The 17,624-nt window shown below is 35.2% G+C and overlaps 1 protein-coding gene across 4 annotated transcripts in view; it reads right to left on the reverse strand.

Annotated features, from left to right (window-relative positions):
* LOC129755821 (mucin-6) overlaps positions 1-17,624 on the reverse strand; it is a 147,170-nt gene that overhangs the window by 118,625 nt on the left and 10,921 nt on the right. For all 4 annotated transcript variants that reach the window (XM_055752525.1, XM_055752509.1, XM_055752516.1 and 1 more), the window contains exon 2: positions 11,403-11,896. In XM_055752525.1, coding sequence (XP_055608500.1) covers positions 11,403-11,408 — 6 coding nt within the window. In that variant the 5' untranslated portion in view covers positions 11,409-11,896. The remainder of the gene's footprint in view (positions 1-11,402; positions 11,897-17,624) is intronic.

Here is a 17,624-nt window from a genome sequence, read left to right on the forward strand (position 1 = left end):
GCGATGTCAGCTTGAAGGGCCAAACAGTCAACAGTGTTATGAATCTTCCGGAAAATCTTCAGATCATCGGCGTAGAGGAGTGTATCGGACTGAAGTGTTGAGCACAGGTCATTCACGAAGATTATAAATAGCAGAGGTCCGAGGTGGCTCCCCTGGGGAACTCCTCATAGAAAACAGCTATAATTTGTGCGATACTTCATTGTTTCGTGTTCAGACACCAAAAAAGTTAATTTTCTAACGGGCTCAAACTTTAAAAAGTAGATAAAAACGTTTAAAACCGCATTTTATTTTTTTTTGTCAAAAGCTAAAAATCAGTCACTGTAGGAGCATAATGAGAACTCTCACTGAGGCAGTATAAGCACCATCAATCCGGGCACGATGAGCATTTTCTGCCGTAGAATCTAGCAGCAAATTCAACTCGATGATGTCAACTGAATTATAGAGCTACAGTTTGACAGCAAATGGAACCAAATTTGGCGTGGGAGTGTATTTCGGTACGAGGAATGTTCCTATGATGGTTTGGTATCCCTCCTTTTCTCCATTTGAGAGATAGGAAAGGGGCAGGTGGGCTTTCTTAAATTTTTGTTCATTACTCAAGAACTAATCAAGCAATGGGACCCGAAATTGGCATGTATGTCAAAACGAGAATTGTTCTAATGGTTATTTCAGATCCCTTACTTCTTCAAGCGGAGAGGGAGGAATGGGGCAGGGTAGCTTCATACAATTTTTACTGCATAACTCGAGAACTATAACAGCAAATGGAACAAAATTTGGCATGGAAGGTTATTTTGGTACGAGAAATGCTTCTATGAATAATTGGTATCCATAGCTCTTTTAAAGAGGTGAATGAAAAGGGGGAAGGGGGATAGAGTTTCCGTACAACTTGTTGTATTACTGGAAAGCTGATCGAGCAAATGGAAAGGGGGCTTCCATACAAATTTTTCATGCATAACTTGAAAATTAATCGAGCAAATGGAAGCAAATCTGACATCGATAGGGGAATTTGAGTACGAAAAATATTCCCATGAATATTAAGTTCTCACCCCTCCATTTGTTTTCTTGAGTTGAGTAATATCAATATCAATTGATGCAAATATAAGGTCGTGCTGGACATACCAGAGAAACGGACTTGTCCAAATCGAATTAACTTAACTTCAGAACTTATCAAAAACAGATCTAATTGGGAACAAGTGCTTTCACAAAAATACGTTGGTTCACTTCCGATCGAATTCAAGGGAAAATTGCGCAGGACTGCTTCAAATTGAGTGCGCTTCTGACTATCACTCAATAAAATGATGTTAAAATCACCCACGAGGACTATATTCTCATAGCAGGAAGCATATTCAGATAGTCGAGTCAAAAAATGAGTACAGTCATTTCCAGGTGGATTGTGGTAGACTAAGACAATCTGTATCCCGTTTATGCGAAACTCAAGTGCCTATTTAGCACTCTGTTTTGTCTACACAACCTGGAACTAGCTCCGAGCAAAACAACCTTTTACACCTTAAAGTATTCCGGTAGTAAACAACAATTCCGCCACCATGTCTGAATTTACGATCGTTTCCTTCAAGGGAGTATCCATCAATTGAGACACTTCTATCGCTATTTTTTTTTCCAAGATCTAGAACCCAGTATAACAGGCAATTTCAACTTTAGAGCTAACCGAGGCTAGCCTTATCTCATCTAACTTGAGCATACTTCTTGCGCATAAACTTTGAACATTACCATGGCAAATTTTTTAACTTACCAGTAAACTGAACAGCGTGTAAAACTGCTCCAGGTATATTTGTATGGGAGGGATTAAAAGCAAAGGACATCATAAATAGGGGAGGATGTGGGTACTTGATCCCTTTTTCTCATATTGATCATATCCTTTGGGAAAATTTAGCAACTTGCTGTCTTTTGCATTTTCTGACAGCGTGTAATTTCAAGTTTATATCCTCCAAAACTCAGAACGATATATGAACTCATAGATGAGCTAGAAGCATTTTCGTGAGACTAAAAAAATTATGATATTTTTTAAGTTACAGGAGACTTGATCCTCAATTCAGGGTGCCCTGACCCCAGGCGAAAATCTAATGAAATCCGAAGATAAAAGGTCCGTTGACTATTTCTCATAATATTAGTTCTCATTTCACATTCTGTAAGTATCAGACAAACAGAACTATAAAAGTTTGTCTTCTACCATAGATTCATTGCATACTTTAAGGCGCAATTTTCAATATTTTTTTTTATAAAAACAGTATTTTTAGCCCTTTTTAACAGATAATAACAGATGCTCGATAGTCTTAAGTTATTGAACAAATATAAGTATTTTCATGATAACCAATGAACACGCTCCATTCAGATGAAAAATTCATCTTTTTTCACTCTAGGGATCAATTATACCCATGACATCATTTTGGAAAACTTCTTCTAAAAAAAAATTAGATTTTACTATTGCTTTGAAAATATGGCATTATGAAGTTCATATTATACTCTAACGATTGACATACTGCAATTCATATTTTTATAATAATTTTTCACGTGAGAAACATTTTAAAGTGATAAAAAAAGATCTTCAAATCACATTTTGTAAAAATTTTCAAACAAAGTTCAATAACTCGAAAATTAAAATTTTAAAAATTTATTGTTGTTGTGTTCTGTTTGGCACATTTTTCTAGAACATTTGAAATTTGTAAGACATTCTGGTTTCGAGATATAGCGAAGGAATCAAGTATCCCCCAGGGATCAAGTACTCTCCACCCCTACTGTCAGAAGCAATTTTAAATTTAGAATAAAAAAAAACTGGGTTTGAACTTTTGTAACAATTCTTCAAAAATTAAAATTTACAATAGTATTACGAATCAATCAGGTCAATCAACTTTGAAAGCAAAGCATTCATACATACAATCATTCAAAACTAAAACTATGAGAACTCTCTCAGATCATCTTCAGCATGCACAGCAACGGATGAACCTCCGTTCAGTTTCTTAACATGTACAACTCCTAGATTTTAAAAACCGTCGCAATTTTCCCACCCTTCTTCAATCGCAGGGCCATAACTTTTAGTTTCCGCGCCGGAAAGGATATATTTTCGTATACATAGACTCCGCGTTGATTGAAGTCCGAGATGGTTCATACTGCTTCATACGCACACAAAGAAGATTTTTTTACAAAAGAATTATCAGCAAACTTTATATTCATAAACGGAACTAAATCTTTTATATGTACTTTGGTTTTAACTTTTCCTGAATTCCTCCTTTTCAACCATGCAGACCCTCTCATTATGCATGCATAAAAAGGTATCACCAAAAATTAGCTTTTTTTATTTGTTTTGATTATTGTATTACATACTATAATTTAAATTTTTTGTTTGAATATGTCACTGTATTTAAAAAAAAAGTTTTGAGAGTATAATATTATTTTATATGGCATCCCTGGCCAACGTCGCTGACTCGCGCGCATATACACGGTTCCGATGTTGTAATAGGCAAACCGTGATATCAGCGACTGCATATTTAGTATTCCTTTTAACTGCCTTCTTTCCATCCGGGGAAAAATATCAGGGAGGTGGAGTCCAAGAGGGTTGGCCAGACCTACATACAAACTACCATCCACTGCCCCACCAGAGCGGGGTGGAGTAAAGATGGTTGAGGCCTAGTACCAAAACATAGGGAAGGCAAATAAACAACCAAATCATTGCAGCCGGATTCGCGACAACCAAAACGTAAGCTTTTTCATGTTCCAGCAAGAGCTTCCGATGCTCCAGTGCCTTTGGGGTAGTAGTTGGTAGTGTTGGTTTGGTGGCAGACATGCTCCAAAATAGCATATGAATCATTTCGGTTCGTTTGTTTTGCTTTTGGTATTCCGTGTGTGGATCACTGAGTGAAATTAATAAACTCGCAACAGCCGGAATCAGGTTAAGCTGTGATTCGGCAGCCGGACATTATTGTCGTTGGGCAATTTATTCATCGAAAACAGTCAGGATTCGAGATGAATAAATTTTTTGAATATTTTTTGGAATTATGAATAGACAATTGTAGTTCTAAACAAAAACAATAGTTTCATTTTATATGTGGATCAAGAAAGTATTCAACACCATGTTTCGGTTTAATTTCACAACAATTTTCACACCAAGAAAAACTGGCAGTCAGTTGTTCTTTAATTTGCATAGTTCATTACGTTTTGTGAAAAAAAGTTCAAAGTAATCCTCGAAAGGAGCCCACTTCAAGACGCTGAAAGAGAGTAAATTTCCCACTCCTTTCACAAACTGCTGAAAACTTCTGAAACTGCTAGACTGGAATGTAATCTTTTTCTCGGAGAATATTTGCAGGAAAAAATAGGAAACTGCGCTTTCGTTTTTGGTTTTTGGTATATTTCGGTGGAAGATATGTATTTTTGTGTTATGAAGTGTTGATGAATCGAGACAGTTTAAGGAACATTCTAGTTATATTTTTTTGTTAAATTCAGCTTTATCAGGCAACGATATTCTTGCGGGTTTGACAAGCAAAGTTACAATGAGAGATGCACGCTTCTTTTTTAAACTAAAAATTAGGTTGTTCAAAACAACACTTCAGTGGCAGCCCTCAACTTTGAGTTCGACTGGTCATTGGCAAAACTAAGTTCGGCAGCCAAACTCAAATTTATCATTTTTGTTCGAGTTGCTTATTTTTAGGGAATTAGAATATGGTTAATATTTTTTGTAGCCGGATGTTGCTGTTCCGGTACATTGTAATTACAGAACGGTGGAAAGTTTTGACACTCCCGGTCAAAGAAAACTTCTGGATGTTATTTCCCACGGGAAGTAAATAACATCCGGAAGTTTTCGGACATTTCAAGCCGCTCACCATATGATAACAATGATGGTCAGAATTTTACGCTGACACGGTGGACATTCCATTATGAAATTCCTTCATAATCTTCCGGTCATTGTTCCTGAATGACGAAATTTTGCGATGTGTTCGTTGGTTGCTGGTCCGGTTCGAAGAGAACTCGCTAAGTGTTTTCAGTCCAACAAAGAGAGATCAATTTTTAGTTCATAAGGTCGAACTCAGCTTTGCTCCCTCGCCGAAGGAAAAAAGGGGTCAATTTTGAGTTCGCAGTTCGAACTCCGTTTTTAACTATCGCAAGGAGGAAAAACGGTACATAACTTTAAGTTCATAGAATCGAACTATCCCAAGTAACATTTAAAGTTTTATAGCAGGCTACCAGATAAAGTTTTGGTTTTATAAGGGGCTCTAGGAGTCCAATAAAACTACCGGTGTTACTTGGGTATGTCTTGAACCTCGGTCATATTTAATTTTGAGTTAAAAAAGGAGCGTGTGAGTTAACCCTCCAAAGCTGTTCAATATGATCCGAAGCGCTAATTTCAAACAACTTTATAATCATTCCAATATACTGAAGAACTGGGATTTTTGACAGACCAAGTATGTTCGATGAAAATAATGATCAAAACAACGACAAAAAAAATTGAAATTTGAGTTTTGAAAATCGGTTCATTGGGAAATGAAATACAGCTAAGCAAAGCCCAAATTGGATGTCGTTTTTTTAAAGTAAGTTTTTTTTTCTACCGGAAGTTCTGAGATAGCGGTCAAAACTTTCATTGGACCCCAACATGTCTATAGGGGAGAGGAAGGCTATATGCGCATATTAAGGAAAGCACTCATTTTCTCCTATACTTCAAAAGATAGGAGTCTGAAAACTATATGCACATGAGCGGACATCTGTTTTATATACGATAGTGAAATTTTTCTGTTAAAATCTCTTACAGTTTTTGTGAAAATAATTTTATAATAAAAGAAGTCAAAATAGCCGATTTCCGAAACTGGCGGGCTAAATGCGCATATTTATGTTTTTAGCTATATTTCATTACCACTTGCAATATTTTGATATTATTCAATTGAAAATGGTAGAAACGGATGTTAAGTTTACGTCAAGGCCGAAATTTCGGTGAAATTTTTTACATCACTAGTTCTTTTGCATGAAACATAGTTAAGTATGCCATATGGCCATATTTCAGGGTAATACTTTGTTCATATTGTATTTTTATCGGATCAGTAGGAAGTTCTTCTTTTTTCGCTGTAAGATCGTGATTTGAGCGTAGATTTCATGTTTAAATGATAGAAAGTAAAAAATTTATAAGACTAATCTATTTTTCTTGATATAGGCATTTAACCTGCCTTGATATGGGCATTCAGAACCTGTCTCTCATTCCAATATCTTATCATTTATAACTTTGCCAAAAGCTTCGATTTGTTGAATTTCCGATTTCCAGATGAATAAGTAAGAAAAACCACTAAAATTTTTGTTCACAGAATTTGTATGCACAATAATTAAAGTTCAATATATTATAACAAAACTGACAAAAATCTTGTTTGAATTTTTAAATTTTTTCGACTTTATATAATAATTTAATTTTTTTATGCCATGTGTTAAAAGCGTATTACCCTCAAACTGCACTAATTAGATATCATGAATCTCCAGCCATATCGTCAATCGGCTGTATGCGCATATTACCCTATATGCGCATATAGGAACACTTCCCCCTACATTGTACACTTAAACACAGAAACGCTGTCCGAAGTTATGAGTTTTAAAAAATAAGATTTTTCGGACTTTTCACTTTCTGAACCAGTTTATGATAACCTGGTAATACATATCGACTTTATTTTGAAATTTTGAGTACCTAATTGGAATAAATTACCTACACAATGAATATAATATCACCAAAATCGCTAAACATTTACAGCCAGGAGACCGAAATCAAACTATTTACAACTCAAATTTCTCCGAAACGGATATTTTGTGAACGGCTTTGGAATGTTAAGCAACTTTGGGAAAGAACTGCATAATGAGTTCGGCATTAAAGTCGTATGGCCAGGACAAGACGGTAAAATCTTGTTTAAACGACACGAAGAAGCAAAAATCGAGCAAATTGTTAATCGAAATGACTTTCGCATGCTGGTCAAGTCCACCCAAAACCGTTCCTTGAATCACTCTGTCGACATAGAAACATCCAACATTACAATACCAAAATGCCTTTGCCAAAACGTGTTTATGCTGGAGAAGGAAGCATGTAGAAACTAATTGATATTTAGTTTTATGTGGATACTAATATCTTTAGGAAATATGAATAATAAAAAAATATATATATTTCACGACTCTTAAGATTCTCTGCGTGAAAATAACCGATAGAAAAACAATCATAGTTTTCTATGATTACCTCAGCCTATACTCTACTCTTACATTAGCCTTAATTGTCCGAGCAAACAGAACTTCAACAAGTTTTTTTTTGAGCCATTCCTAAATAATAAAAATGAGTGATTCCTTGTATCGACTGATGGTTTAGTTCTAAGGGAGACATGGTTGAGGGAGGAAAACAAAAATACTTAGATAACGTAGATGGATACCGCAGTTTCATTTCCTTTCGAACCGATCAATGGACTAGCATTTCTCGTAAAAGATTCGCTAATAGAGATCGAAAATTTACACGATGATGGATTCCATTATATTTATTTACGTCTTGAACCAGGCTGCTTACCAATCAAAGTTCATTCAGTTTACCGACCGCATTCACAAAATCTTCAGTTTTTTTAGGAAAACTTGATGCTGTGTTGCATCTCTGAAATCTAACTCTCAGTTTTTGATGCTAGGTTATGTTAACATCCCAATAAATAAATAGTTTCCCCGTAGTCAGCCGGTACCTAGATCTTTTGAGATGTTATAGTTGTCGAGTATCCAACTCATATATAACCCGTCCAGCAAGGTGCAACATAGTTAATCACGTTGTTTGTTCAGATTCGATAGCTAAACAAACTCTGAATGAAACAGCTCTGATCGACATAAGCGACCATAGCTTGGTGCTGACTACAAACAACTTGAAGAAACCAATAGCTTACCAACCGAAAGCTTAAAAAAGTTATCATGCAACAAGACCAGATCAATGAGGCTTTCAGAGTTGAGTTTGAAAACTTACACGCTAGCAGTCCTACAGAAAAATTAGAGAAATTATGCTTATTTACAGTCAACTGAAAGCTAGATTTTCAAAAACAGTATCTGCTAAAGTTAAAATTAAGGGACATGACCCGTTGATGTCGCTGGATGTGTGGAAGTCGATGCGAATCGAAGAAAAGGCACTTGCGCGTTGCAAGTATCCTACCAACAGCGACTATAAGGATCTTTTGATACAAGTGTTGAAAAAACTGAACAGTGCTAAAACTGAGGCAAAAAAAACTATTACCAAAAACTGTTTCAGAAATCCACCCAAAAATAAATGTGGAAAAAGTTGCAAAGCGAAAGGATCAAAATAGAACTGAATGGTGCTATTACGAATGATGAAAAGGCAGTTGCCAACGCATTCAACCATTATTTTTGTAACATCGGAACTCAGCTAGCAGCCACAATTCCCAGAAATGTTCGAGGAAGTGCACAAAGAGATATCGGAAACGGTGACAGTATATATCTTACACCAGCAACATGCCAATAAGTTATCATCAAAATAATCAAGCTAGATGCTTCAAACAGTTCGGGTCCAAATGGGATTCCAGTACAATTTATCAAAGCTAACCATGTCATTTTAGCCCCTCCTGATAAAAGATGTTTTCAACGACTGCGTGCAAAATGGTGAATTTCCCGAGTTCCTCAAAATAGCTAGAGTTCTACCCATCTATAAAGCGGGAAACCCGACGGATTGCTGCAATTATCGCCCCATTTCCATACTATCGGTATTCAGTAAGATCCTCGAGCAGCTAATAGCTCACAATTCCTGGAGCACCATAGTCTACTATACAGCTATCAATACGGTTTTCGCGAAGGATCAAGTACCTACTCAAACAGCAGCAACTGAACTGGTAGATGCCATACACAATGTTCTAGATAATCGAAAGTTTATGGGAGTGTTATTCTTTGACATAAAGGAAGCTATCGACAAGATTGACCACGCGACACTTCTCTAAAAATTGGATGCCCATGGAATCAGGGGTAATGCGAACTTTCTTCTTGCCAGCTTCCTTAGCCAACATGAAGCAGTACGTCCAGATAAATAGTGACCTTGGAGACCTGTTGGAGTCCCTGAGGGTGTGAATGATTTGCACAAACTACGTAAATCACCGAAAAATATCAATCAAAGAAAACCACAAGAAAGTGCGGTGATCAAAACCAAACAAAAAAAAAAAAAAAAAAAAAAAAACTACAATTACAAGGTAAACCCAGGCTGTTTGCTTGCGATACATCGTTGTCATACGAACATAATTACGTCGGGACTATCATTTCCCAGATGTCAAATGATTTGATAGAACTTAAATGATGTTTTAATAAAAACCTTCTTTCACTTAACCTGGATAAGACAAAGTGTGTGATCTTTAGTTCAACTCATCGGCTTTCTATCAACTATGGTCAGCTACTAGTTGATACGACTATCATAGAGCAGGTCAAAACTTTTAGATAGCTGGGTTTGAATTTCGATGAATGATAAGATGGGACGCACACCTAGATTATCTAAGTGCTATTCACAGTTTAATGTGGAAGCTTTCGAGGTTTGTACCGACCAAACAACTAGCGTGCCTGTATCATGCATTTGTGCAATCCAAGCTGCAGTACAAGGTCTCGATCTGGGGTGCAGCAAGGAAGAAGGATATCAAACCGCTCCAAACAATGCAGAACCGATGCCTAAAAGTTGTTTATAAATTGCCCAGACTTTTCTCCACCTACAATCTTTTCCACGAAGCTCCACTATCTGTATTACCAATAGCCGCACTAAGGACACTCCAAAACGTTATTCAAGTACACCACAAGCTACACAACCTAGTTTTCCACAACAATCAACAAATTCAGCAGCAGAATCACAGATTTCCTACGAGGTCGAGAGGTGATGCTCAGAAGAGTAAATACAGAGAAAATGAAGAAGTCAATTTTGCACAGGTTTCTTTCAAAAGTGAGTTGGATCAGTTTTTTTAGAAAACACATTTTAAGATTTTTAAGCATTGTCATCCAAAATTAATCTTTTAAAGTATTAATAACCCAAAATAAACTAACGAAATTAGGACATAGATCGGGCTTGTGATATAGCTCAGTTGGCAAGTCAGTTGCTTTCTGAGCCGATGTCCGTGAGTTCGAATCCAAGAGTAAACATCGATCACAGTTGTACCGGATAAGTTTTTCAATGACTTGTCCGCCAACTTCATCGTTGATATAAGTCGCGAATGACATAAAGATGTTAAAACGACTATAATCGAGAGAAAAAAAAAAAGGACACAGATCATAACAAAATCCGTGACAGTAAAAAAACTGTTAGCGGTTGAAAAACAGACAAAAACTTGCTCTGCAGCTCCGTGAAATTAATGAAATGTTAGTCTTAAACCTATTTGTAAATTGATGTTGATGTAACGTAACTGTTGGGCATTAGACTTACTCGTTGTCATTTCATATTTGTGAAAATTAGAATTTCAACACATTGCGGACCATACACGAGATATCTCCTTTTTTTTACTTTCCGCTAGTGTGCTACACTAAGAAGCATAACTCAAATATTCTGAATTTATTGATTGAACATTATTGAACAGAACTAAACACGAAAATTTCAGTAACTCAAAGGTACTTAATTTGTAGGGAACCACCTTGAAAACCACTGACTTAAACTATATGTTTGAAATTTATCTTTTTCTCAAAACTATTGATCTTTTTTATACTATTTCGGAAAATTTTTCCAAATGCACTAGAATTAAGCAATGAATTGTGAATTAAAAGCGTACAGTGATTTTGGCTCCTTTAAGCCGTTTTAAATTAAAGAGAGATTTAATCAAAAATGTGAAATTTTTTTGATTTTTGTTGAAATATATAATTATGCACCGTAAAAGGGGGTTAGATTGATCACTTTTTCAATATTTCTCGTTTATTTTTTCTGTTAAGGGGAATGTGGCATGTTTTATATTTTTAAAACCAGTACTGGACTCAGCTATGAACGTAAAACATGGTTCCAGAAATTTGCAGACTGCTTCCAATTTGATTTAAACATCGATTTCGTCTTTGTTTAGAATTTGATGCTTTGGGATAATCATTGATCAGTCTCTATGTTGGCGGTTTTAACGAGTTTTCGCTTCAGCTATTACTCATTTCTCCGACTTATCACTGACCCCATTTCCGCATCTAATCCAAACACGGCAGCAAAATTTGAAAGCACCAAGGCAATACACCTAAATTGCGCTTCACATTGCATGACTTTTACCAAAGACCCCCTAAGTTTGATTACCCAATGTGTATCTAAAGCTCCTCCCTTGATATCCCCCAATAAATTGAAGACTCATTGAAGCGTTCATCGTTTACATAAAACTTTTTTTTGTGTCGTTCGCCAAGATAAAACGAAAAGCTGGGTCAAAAATTTGAACCAAAAAAAAAAATCCTCCGCAATTCAAGCCACGACTTACCTTCATCTTTTTGTGCGCCAACGTCAGCTGCTGCTGAATCAGACAGTGAAGCAAAAATGGGATCTGCTTGTTCCGGTTTTCGTAAAAGGGTTGTTCCTCTGGGCTAATTCAGTTACTGCCCGCTCGCAATGCAAAGTCCACTTCTACACTTTGGGAATTCCGGGTGAAGCAAGTGATTAATTACTCTCACCGGGAAGCTAACAATTGAGTTAGCAGCTTTACTGAGCAGTCGTTATAGCAATTTCGAGCTTATTTAGCATCACTTGGGGGCACTTTTTGATTTCCGCTTCGGAATTCTGATGAGAACTTAACACTTTTTTTCACAGTAAGTCGACGACAGTATCACTTCGATTCAGGAAACGCTTTTCTATTTGCTTCTACTGCTCCCTGATATTGTAGGCTTTGGGAGCCTCACTTCCTGCAGCACTTTTCTTCCCAAAAAATGATCGAAATTTCACTTGTTGCAGCACGAGGCAACGAAATGTGCACCAAAACTGCGGAGAGAGAAAAATGAAACAATCATTAACACGGCTACAGAGCAGACCTCGTGGTGTGTCTTTGGCAAAAATGGAACTGAATCGTCGGTGTCTTTAAGACCCTGGCCAAAGTGACTAAGCCAGCATAACTTAAAAAAAAAGCTGCACGGTTCAAGTGACACGAAGAAAAACAGCACATTGTCTGGTTTGGGGTGGATTCGAACTTTACGGTGCCGCCAAGCGAGGGCGACGAATAATATACCGGTATCTGATTTTTGTTTTGCTTCATTTTCACGACGACGAAGACACGTTTTTGTTCATCTCACCAGGTTTCGATTGAGGTTATGTTTGTATTGTCATACCTAATGTCTTTCCGGATCGAAATCCGTTTCGTCACAAAACGATGAATGAGCGTGACACAGCACCATCAAGCAATTGATGACACTTAATCTGATTATCAGTGGAATTACTTTTCATCTTTATTCGTGCATACATCTAGATCTTTTACAGAGAACAGACGTACACGCTAGCCCACTTAACTTGTGTAAAATTTCCAACGATCGTTTTGTACCAATTTATGTTTTTTGGCTGGGACTCCAGATGTCTCCAAGCACACCACAGAGAATTGTCAAAACCAAACTGAACAGGTCCTATGAACTATTTGGCATCTTAAAAATGGATCGATATTTCCTTAAAACTAGAAGTGCTTAATTTTGTTCAATGGGATGCAAAAGTGATACTTGGATTTGAAAGTAACCCGCTTTGAGATGTCTAGAACCAGTTCTGATAGATAAGACTGACCGTCAAGAATGTCCCTTATTGACTGGATATAGCTAATTCGTCCTCTGACGATAATCGTTCAAGAAGTGCAAAAGCTTATTGAGAAACTGTTAGTTATTTCGACTGCCTCAGTAGGACAAAAATAAAGGAATTAATAAAAGTTTATCACTGGCTTTAACTTATTAACATTTTTCAATGAGTGAAAAACTGTTTTTTTTAATTACATATCGTTTCAGGCTTACTCTGGGAGACATCTGATGATGGGTAAAGAAAAATAACCTGAAACGTTAAGTTAATTACAAAAAATGTCAATAAGTAAAAACCGCATAAAATAGAGAAAATGAAATGTGAAACTCAGTCCAGTCAAAAGTAACTCTTGTTGCATTTATCTAAAATAAAATTGAACCCGTCTATTTTAGAGTGGCATGAGTTCAATATAAGATTACGCCATTTCGAAAACTGGGCACTTGAAAACTTGATTTGTAACTTTTGAACGGTGCAATAGATGGCACTGTTTCATGTCAATTTTCAACGTTTTTTTGGATGTCAGCATTCGAAATTTTACACACTTTTTTGAAGATTTTTTGTTTGAGCTTGCGCGTCTATTCTCTGTCTTTTAGGTCCTTAAAATTTCAATACCGTTCGAATTGATACCAAAAAATCAGAGATAAGCAGTGATATTGAGTTATTCAAGTGATATCTGTCCTCTTAAATAAAAATACTGTCATGGATCATTGTGTTCTGTAGAATCTTTCAATTTTGAAAATTGGTAAATCTATTCAAAAGTTATTCCTTATTGACTAAACGAAAGAATAATAATTCGTTTAACAGCTGCCAAGAGAAGCTACAATTTCATTTATTTTTCACCTTTTATAACTCACATACTTAGTCCAATTTAATGTTGTTCAACAATACGCTGATTTAAAAAAAATCCAGGCAGAGTGTTTACAGACTGTTAGAATTAATTCAAATCATTCTTTGGCTAAAACAGTAAAATTACTACAACTTATGCCATTTATGTACCAGCGTTCAATCTAGTTGAAAGTATTGTTTCAATCTCATCTACCGTCAACTGGGGCAACATGCAACACTTTTCAACTTCAATAGCTTCTAAAAACTTGATGTCCACAGATAATCATACCGCTTGTTTATCAAAAGTTTTAAGGTTGATATCAAATTGACGTAGCCAGAAAAACCTTTGGTTTCACAAGTTATGTTTAATTTTACAAAAGCATCCGATTTTATCCCTACTAAGAAAAAGGGGTAAGTTGCTAAATACTTTGTTTTTAATGAAAAATCAAATAAAAACGTTTGAAAATTGATGGTTTTTGATATATTTGTTAGGTCGTAACGCATCAAGCACCATTTGCTTTTTTTTTTATTTTGTTCGAATTAAATTATACATTTTTTAAATATAAATTTTTTTTAAAGAAAAGGCAAAAGGGCCTGCATACATTTAGGGGTAAAAAATGCTTCATAATGTTCTACCAGCTGAAATCATAAAAATTATTGTTTAAGTGGATGAATTTCTGAAACTAACAAACATGTGATGCAAAACAATCATATTTCAGTATATAGAAACGAGATTTAAAAGGTGAATCTTTGATTTGCATATTGATGCATTTTAGCCCAGACTGGTAACTGAATTATAAAAATATTTATTTAATTAAATAGGTAATTATCCGAAAATATTTCAACACCAACAGTGTTGCTATAGGATTATACAGGTAATGTAAAGTTTATGGACGATTTTACTAAGATAATCCCTCAAACCACCCCACGATGTGAGAAACTATGCCTTCGTTATTTTATTATCATTGAATGATAACTTTATTACATTATATTAAAACAATCATTGAATAAGTGTTGTAGTACACAAATGTTGTATCAAACCTTGCTGTTGCATGATGTTCCGTTTGACGGTAGATAATAAAAAAATTGGAAGTGTACAAATTCGTAATATTTTAGAACGAAAATTATAAAAAAAAACATCTGGAAAACAAAAGGTGATGAAATTCTCATTTTCTACAGTTAGATCTTGCATTTATTTGAATAAAATATTCAAAAAAAATTGAAATTGAATTCATGAAAATTTTAATCTTCTTTCCGCTTTGAGGTTTTAGTGAAGAATGGCGTAAAATAGGAGAATTTCATGTTTTGTCCGGCCCAAAGGAACCATCTCTAAAAATTATACGAACTTGACCAATTTCGTAAGGTTATAACTGATTGCTTATTAAAAACTTACTACTAAAGGGCGTTATTCTGTTATTTTTAAATATGGTAAGATTACTTTTACATCTTTGGGATTCAACATATTTGTGGCCAATACAAATTCCAACGAAATGGTTTCTCAGATAAAATTTCATAGTGCTGTTTAAGCTTGTTTCTCAGCTCTGAATCGTTATATATTTTTTTTAAGGGAACAGATTAAAAAATCATCATCTAAGCCTTTTTATTTAAAATTGTTTTTGTCCCAATTAGGCTGGAACAAATATCAATTTCTTTTTTGTCAAATATCCAAAAGATTACAAGACTTAATAATAAATTTTGTGAGATGGGAGGTATTTCTCCTTTTGTGTTCTAGATTTTATTGAATTTTTCGATGAAATATTACTTGATTTATAGGTTTTGTGCAATGATATAGTATGCAATTTGGTTGCATACAAGCTTTCGAGCAATTCATTCCATTTTATTTGTTTTTTGCATTATTTTTTATTATCCCCCCCTCGCAATGTTCCAACTCCGAGGGACAAAAAAGAAGGATTTGAAATTGTACCAGCTTTATTTAGCGAAAAAAAATTGTAAAACCAACTATTCGATACGATTTTATAACTATTTTAGGATACAGATGAATAAAAGAAATGAATAGATTAAAATAACGTATAATATACTCTGAGTAAAATCTACTTTCTATTGAATGTTATTATCTGAGCGTGTCGAGAAAGCCTTTTCAGAGTTGACAGAAGAGGAAACAAAAAAAAAGGGAGAGAAAAAAACGGTCATTGATCTAAAGTCAGTTTTGTTGGCGAATTTTAGAGGCAACGGACGCGAGTGTTAAGTTCTGAATAGAATTAGTCCGGAAGTTTCTTGGGAAGAACACGACAACCCCGTCTGAAGGCGGTGTAAAGCACTGAGGGTTTACTTTACAGTTTAATACAGTTTAACAGAAATTGCATGAAAATCATCCTTATAGTTTGATTGTGATGCGAAGAAAAATGGAGAAGTCTAACCAATCTTAAGACCATTGTACGGACAATTTTTAAACGTTATTTTAAGGAATCAAAGTGTTAAATTTAATAGATGTACCTATTAAATTTAACACTTACGAACGTTTAAATATATAATAAAACCAATAATTGATCTTAAAAAGATGCCTAATTGATGCACCAATTGAAGATATGTTGCCACCATTTTTGCTTGAAGTGAAGTGTCCATTACGAAAGTTTAGGTGTTTGAACTCTGAACACTTTTTTTTCTTCACAATAGGAGAGAATGGGGATACTTGATCCCCTTTTCTTATTTTCATTATTTTTTTTTTTGTGAAAATCTAGCAAGTCGTCGTCTTTTGCATTTTCTAACAGCGTGTAATTTCAAGTTTATAGGGGAGATGAGGGCATAACGAGCACCCGAGGCATAATGAGAACTACGCTTTTCTACGAAAGTGCGTATTTTCTTAAATAAATTTTCATGAGGATTTGTTTCGTACTTCCTATAGTATTAATTTTTCACAAAAAAAAGGAATCTCCTTATCATCTTTACAGAGATATTTAAAAAACACTAGCTTGGTTCTAAAGTTACGAAAATATTATAATTTTTGAGCACCACGAAATAAGCTCTTATGATCTTAAAATAACCTTGATCAATAATGTACGCACTGTAAGATGATGTACACATTGTTTCTCAATTTTTACCATCATAAAATTTTTGATTTTTCACTTTTATCAATTTTAAAACACGTTTTTACTTAAATTTGTTGACTAGGGGCATATAGAGCACCATATTATCGAGGCATAATGAGCATTTTCTGCCGTAGAATCTAGCAGCGAATTAAAATTGATTTAAAGCGCCACACCTTGACGAGTTTTCATCCGACAATTTAGCCTATTGGTCACCTTACCGGAGAGGTAATCAAAAGACTGGAGTTAGATTTCTGTTCGAGGTGATTTTTTTTCCATTCACAATTCATGATCGATTTTTTTATTGTTACATTATACGGCTAGTAGCATCATCCTCCGAACAAAGCACTTAATGTATGAGCGTGCGTGAATTGTTTGTATTCTACAAACAGACCTAGATTATTTTGTTATTGCTTTGTTTGATGAATCTACGACTCACCTGACTTCATCGAATTGAATTCGCTGCTAGATTCCCCGGCAAAAACGCACATCTTGCTCTGATTAATGGTGCTCATAGTTTTCATCTAGTTTTTCACGTTTCAGCCCGTTAGGGAATAGGCTTTTCAAGTGTCTGAACACGAAACAATAATGTAACCTCCATCTTATAGCTATTTTCTATGGTTAAATAACCGTTTTCCTTAAGGTGGCCATTATGCCCCCATCTCCCCTATGTTAAAAAAGACAAAACGATACATGAACTTTCGTGAGACTAAAAAAAAAATTGTGATATTATTTAAGTTAGAAGAGTCTTGATCCTTTACCAAAGGAGACTTGATCCTTAATTCAGGGTGCCTTAACCCTTGGCAAAAATCTAGTAAATCCGAAGATAAAAGGCCCGTTGACTATTGTTTGCCATATTAGTTCTCATTTAACAGTTTGTAAGTATCAGACAAATGCAATTCTAAAAGTTACTAATACCCCAAATTAATTGCATACTTTATGGCGCTATTTCCAAGTGTATAGATAAATTCAGTTTTTTTAGTCCTTTTAACAGATACTTACTGGATAAAAATTAGTTATTGGGCAGATATCAGTAATTTCGTGACAACTTTTTCATGTAAGAAACATTT

This window comes from Uranotaenia lowii, chromosome 1, assembly GCF_029784155.1.
Source record: "Uranotaenia lowii strain MFRU-FL chromosome 1, ASM2978415v1, whole genome shotgun sequence".
In the NCBI taxonomy this organism is placed as follows: domain Eukaryota; kingdom Metazoa; phylum Arthropoda; class Insecta; order Diptera; family Culicidae; genus Uranotaenia; species Uranotaenia lowii.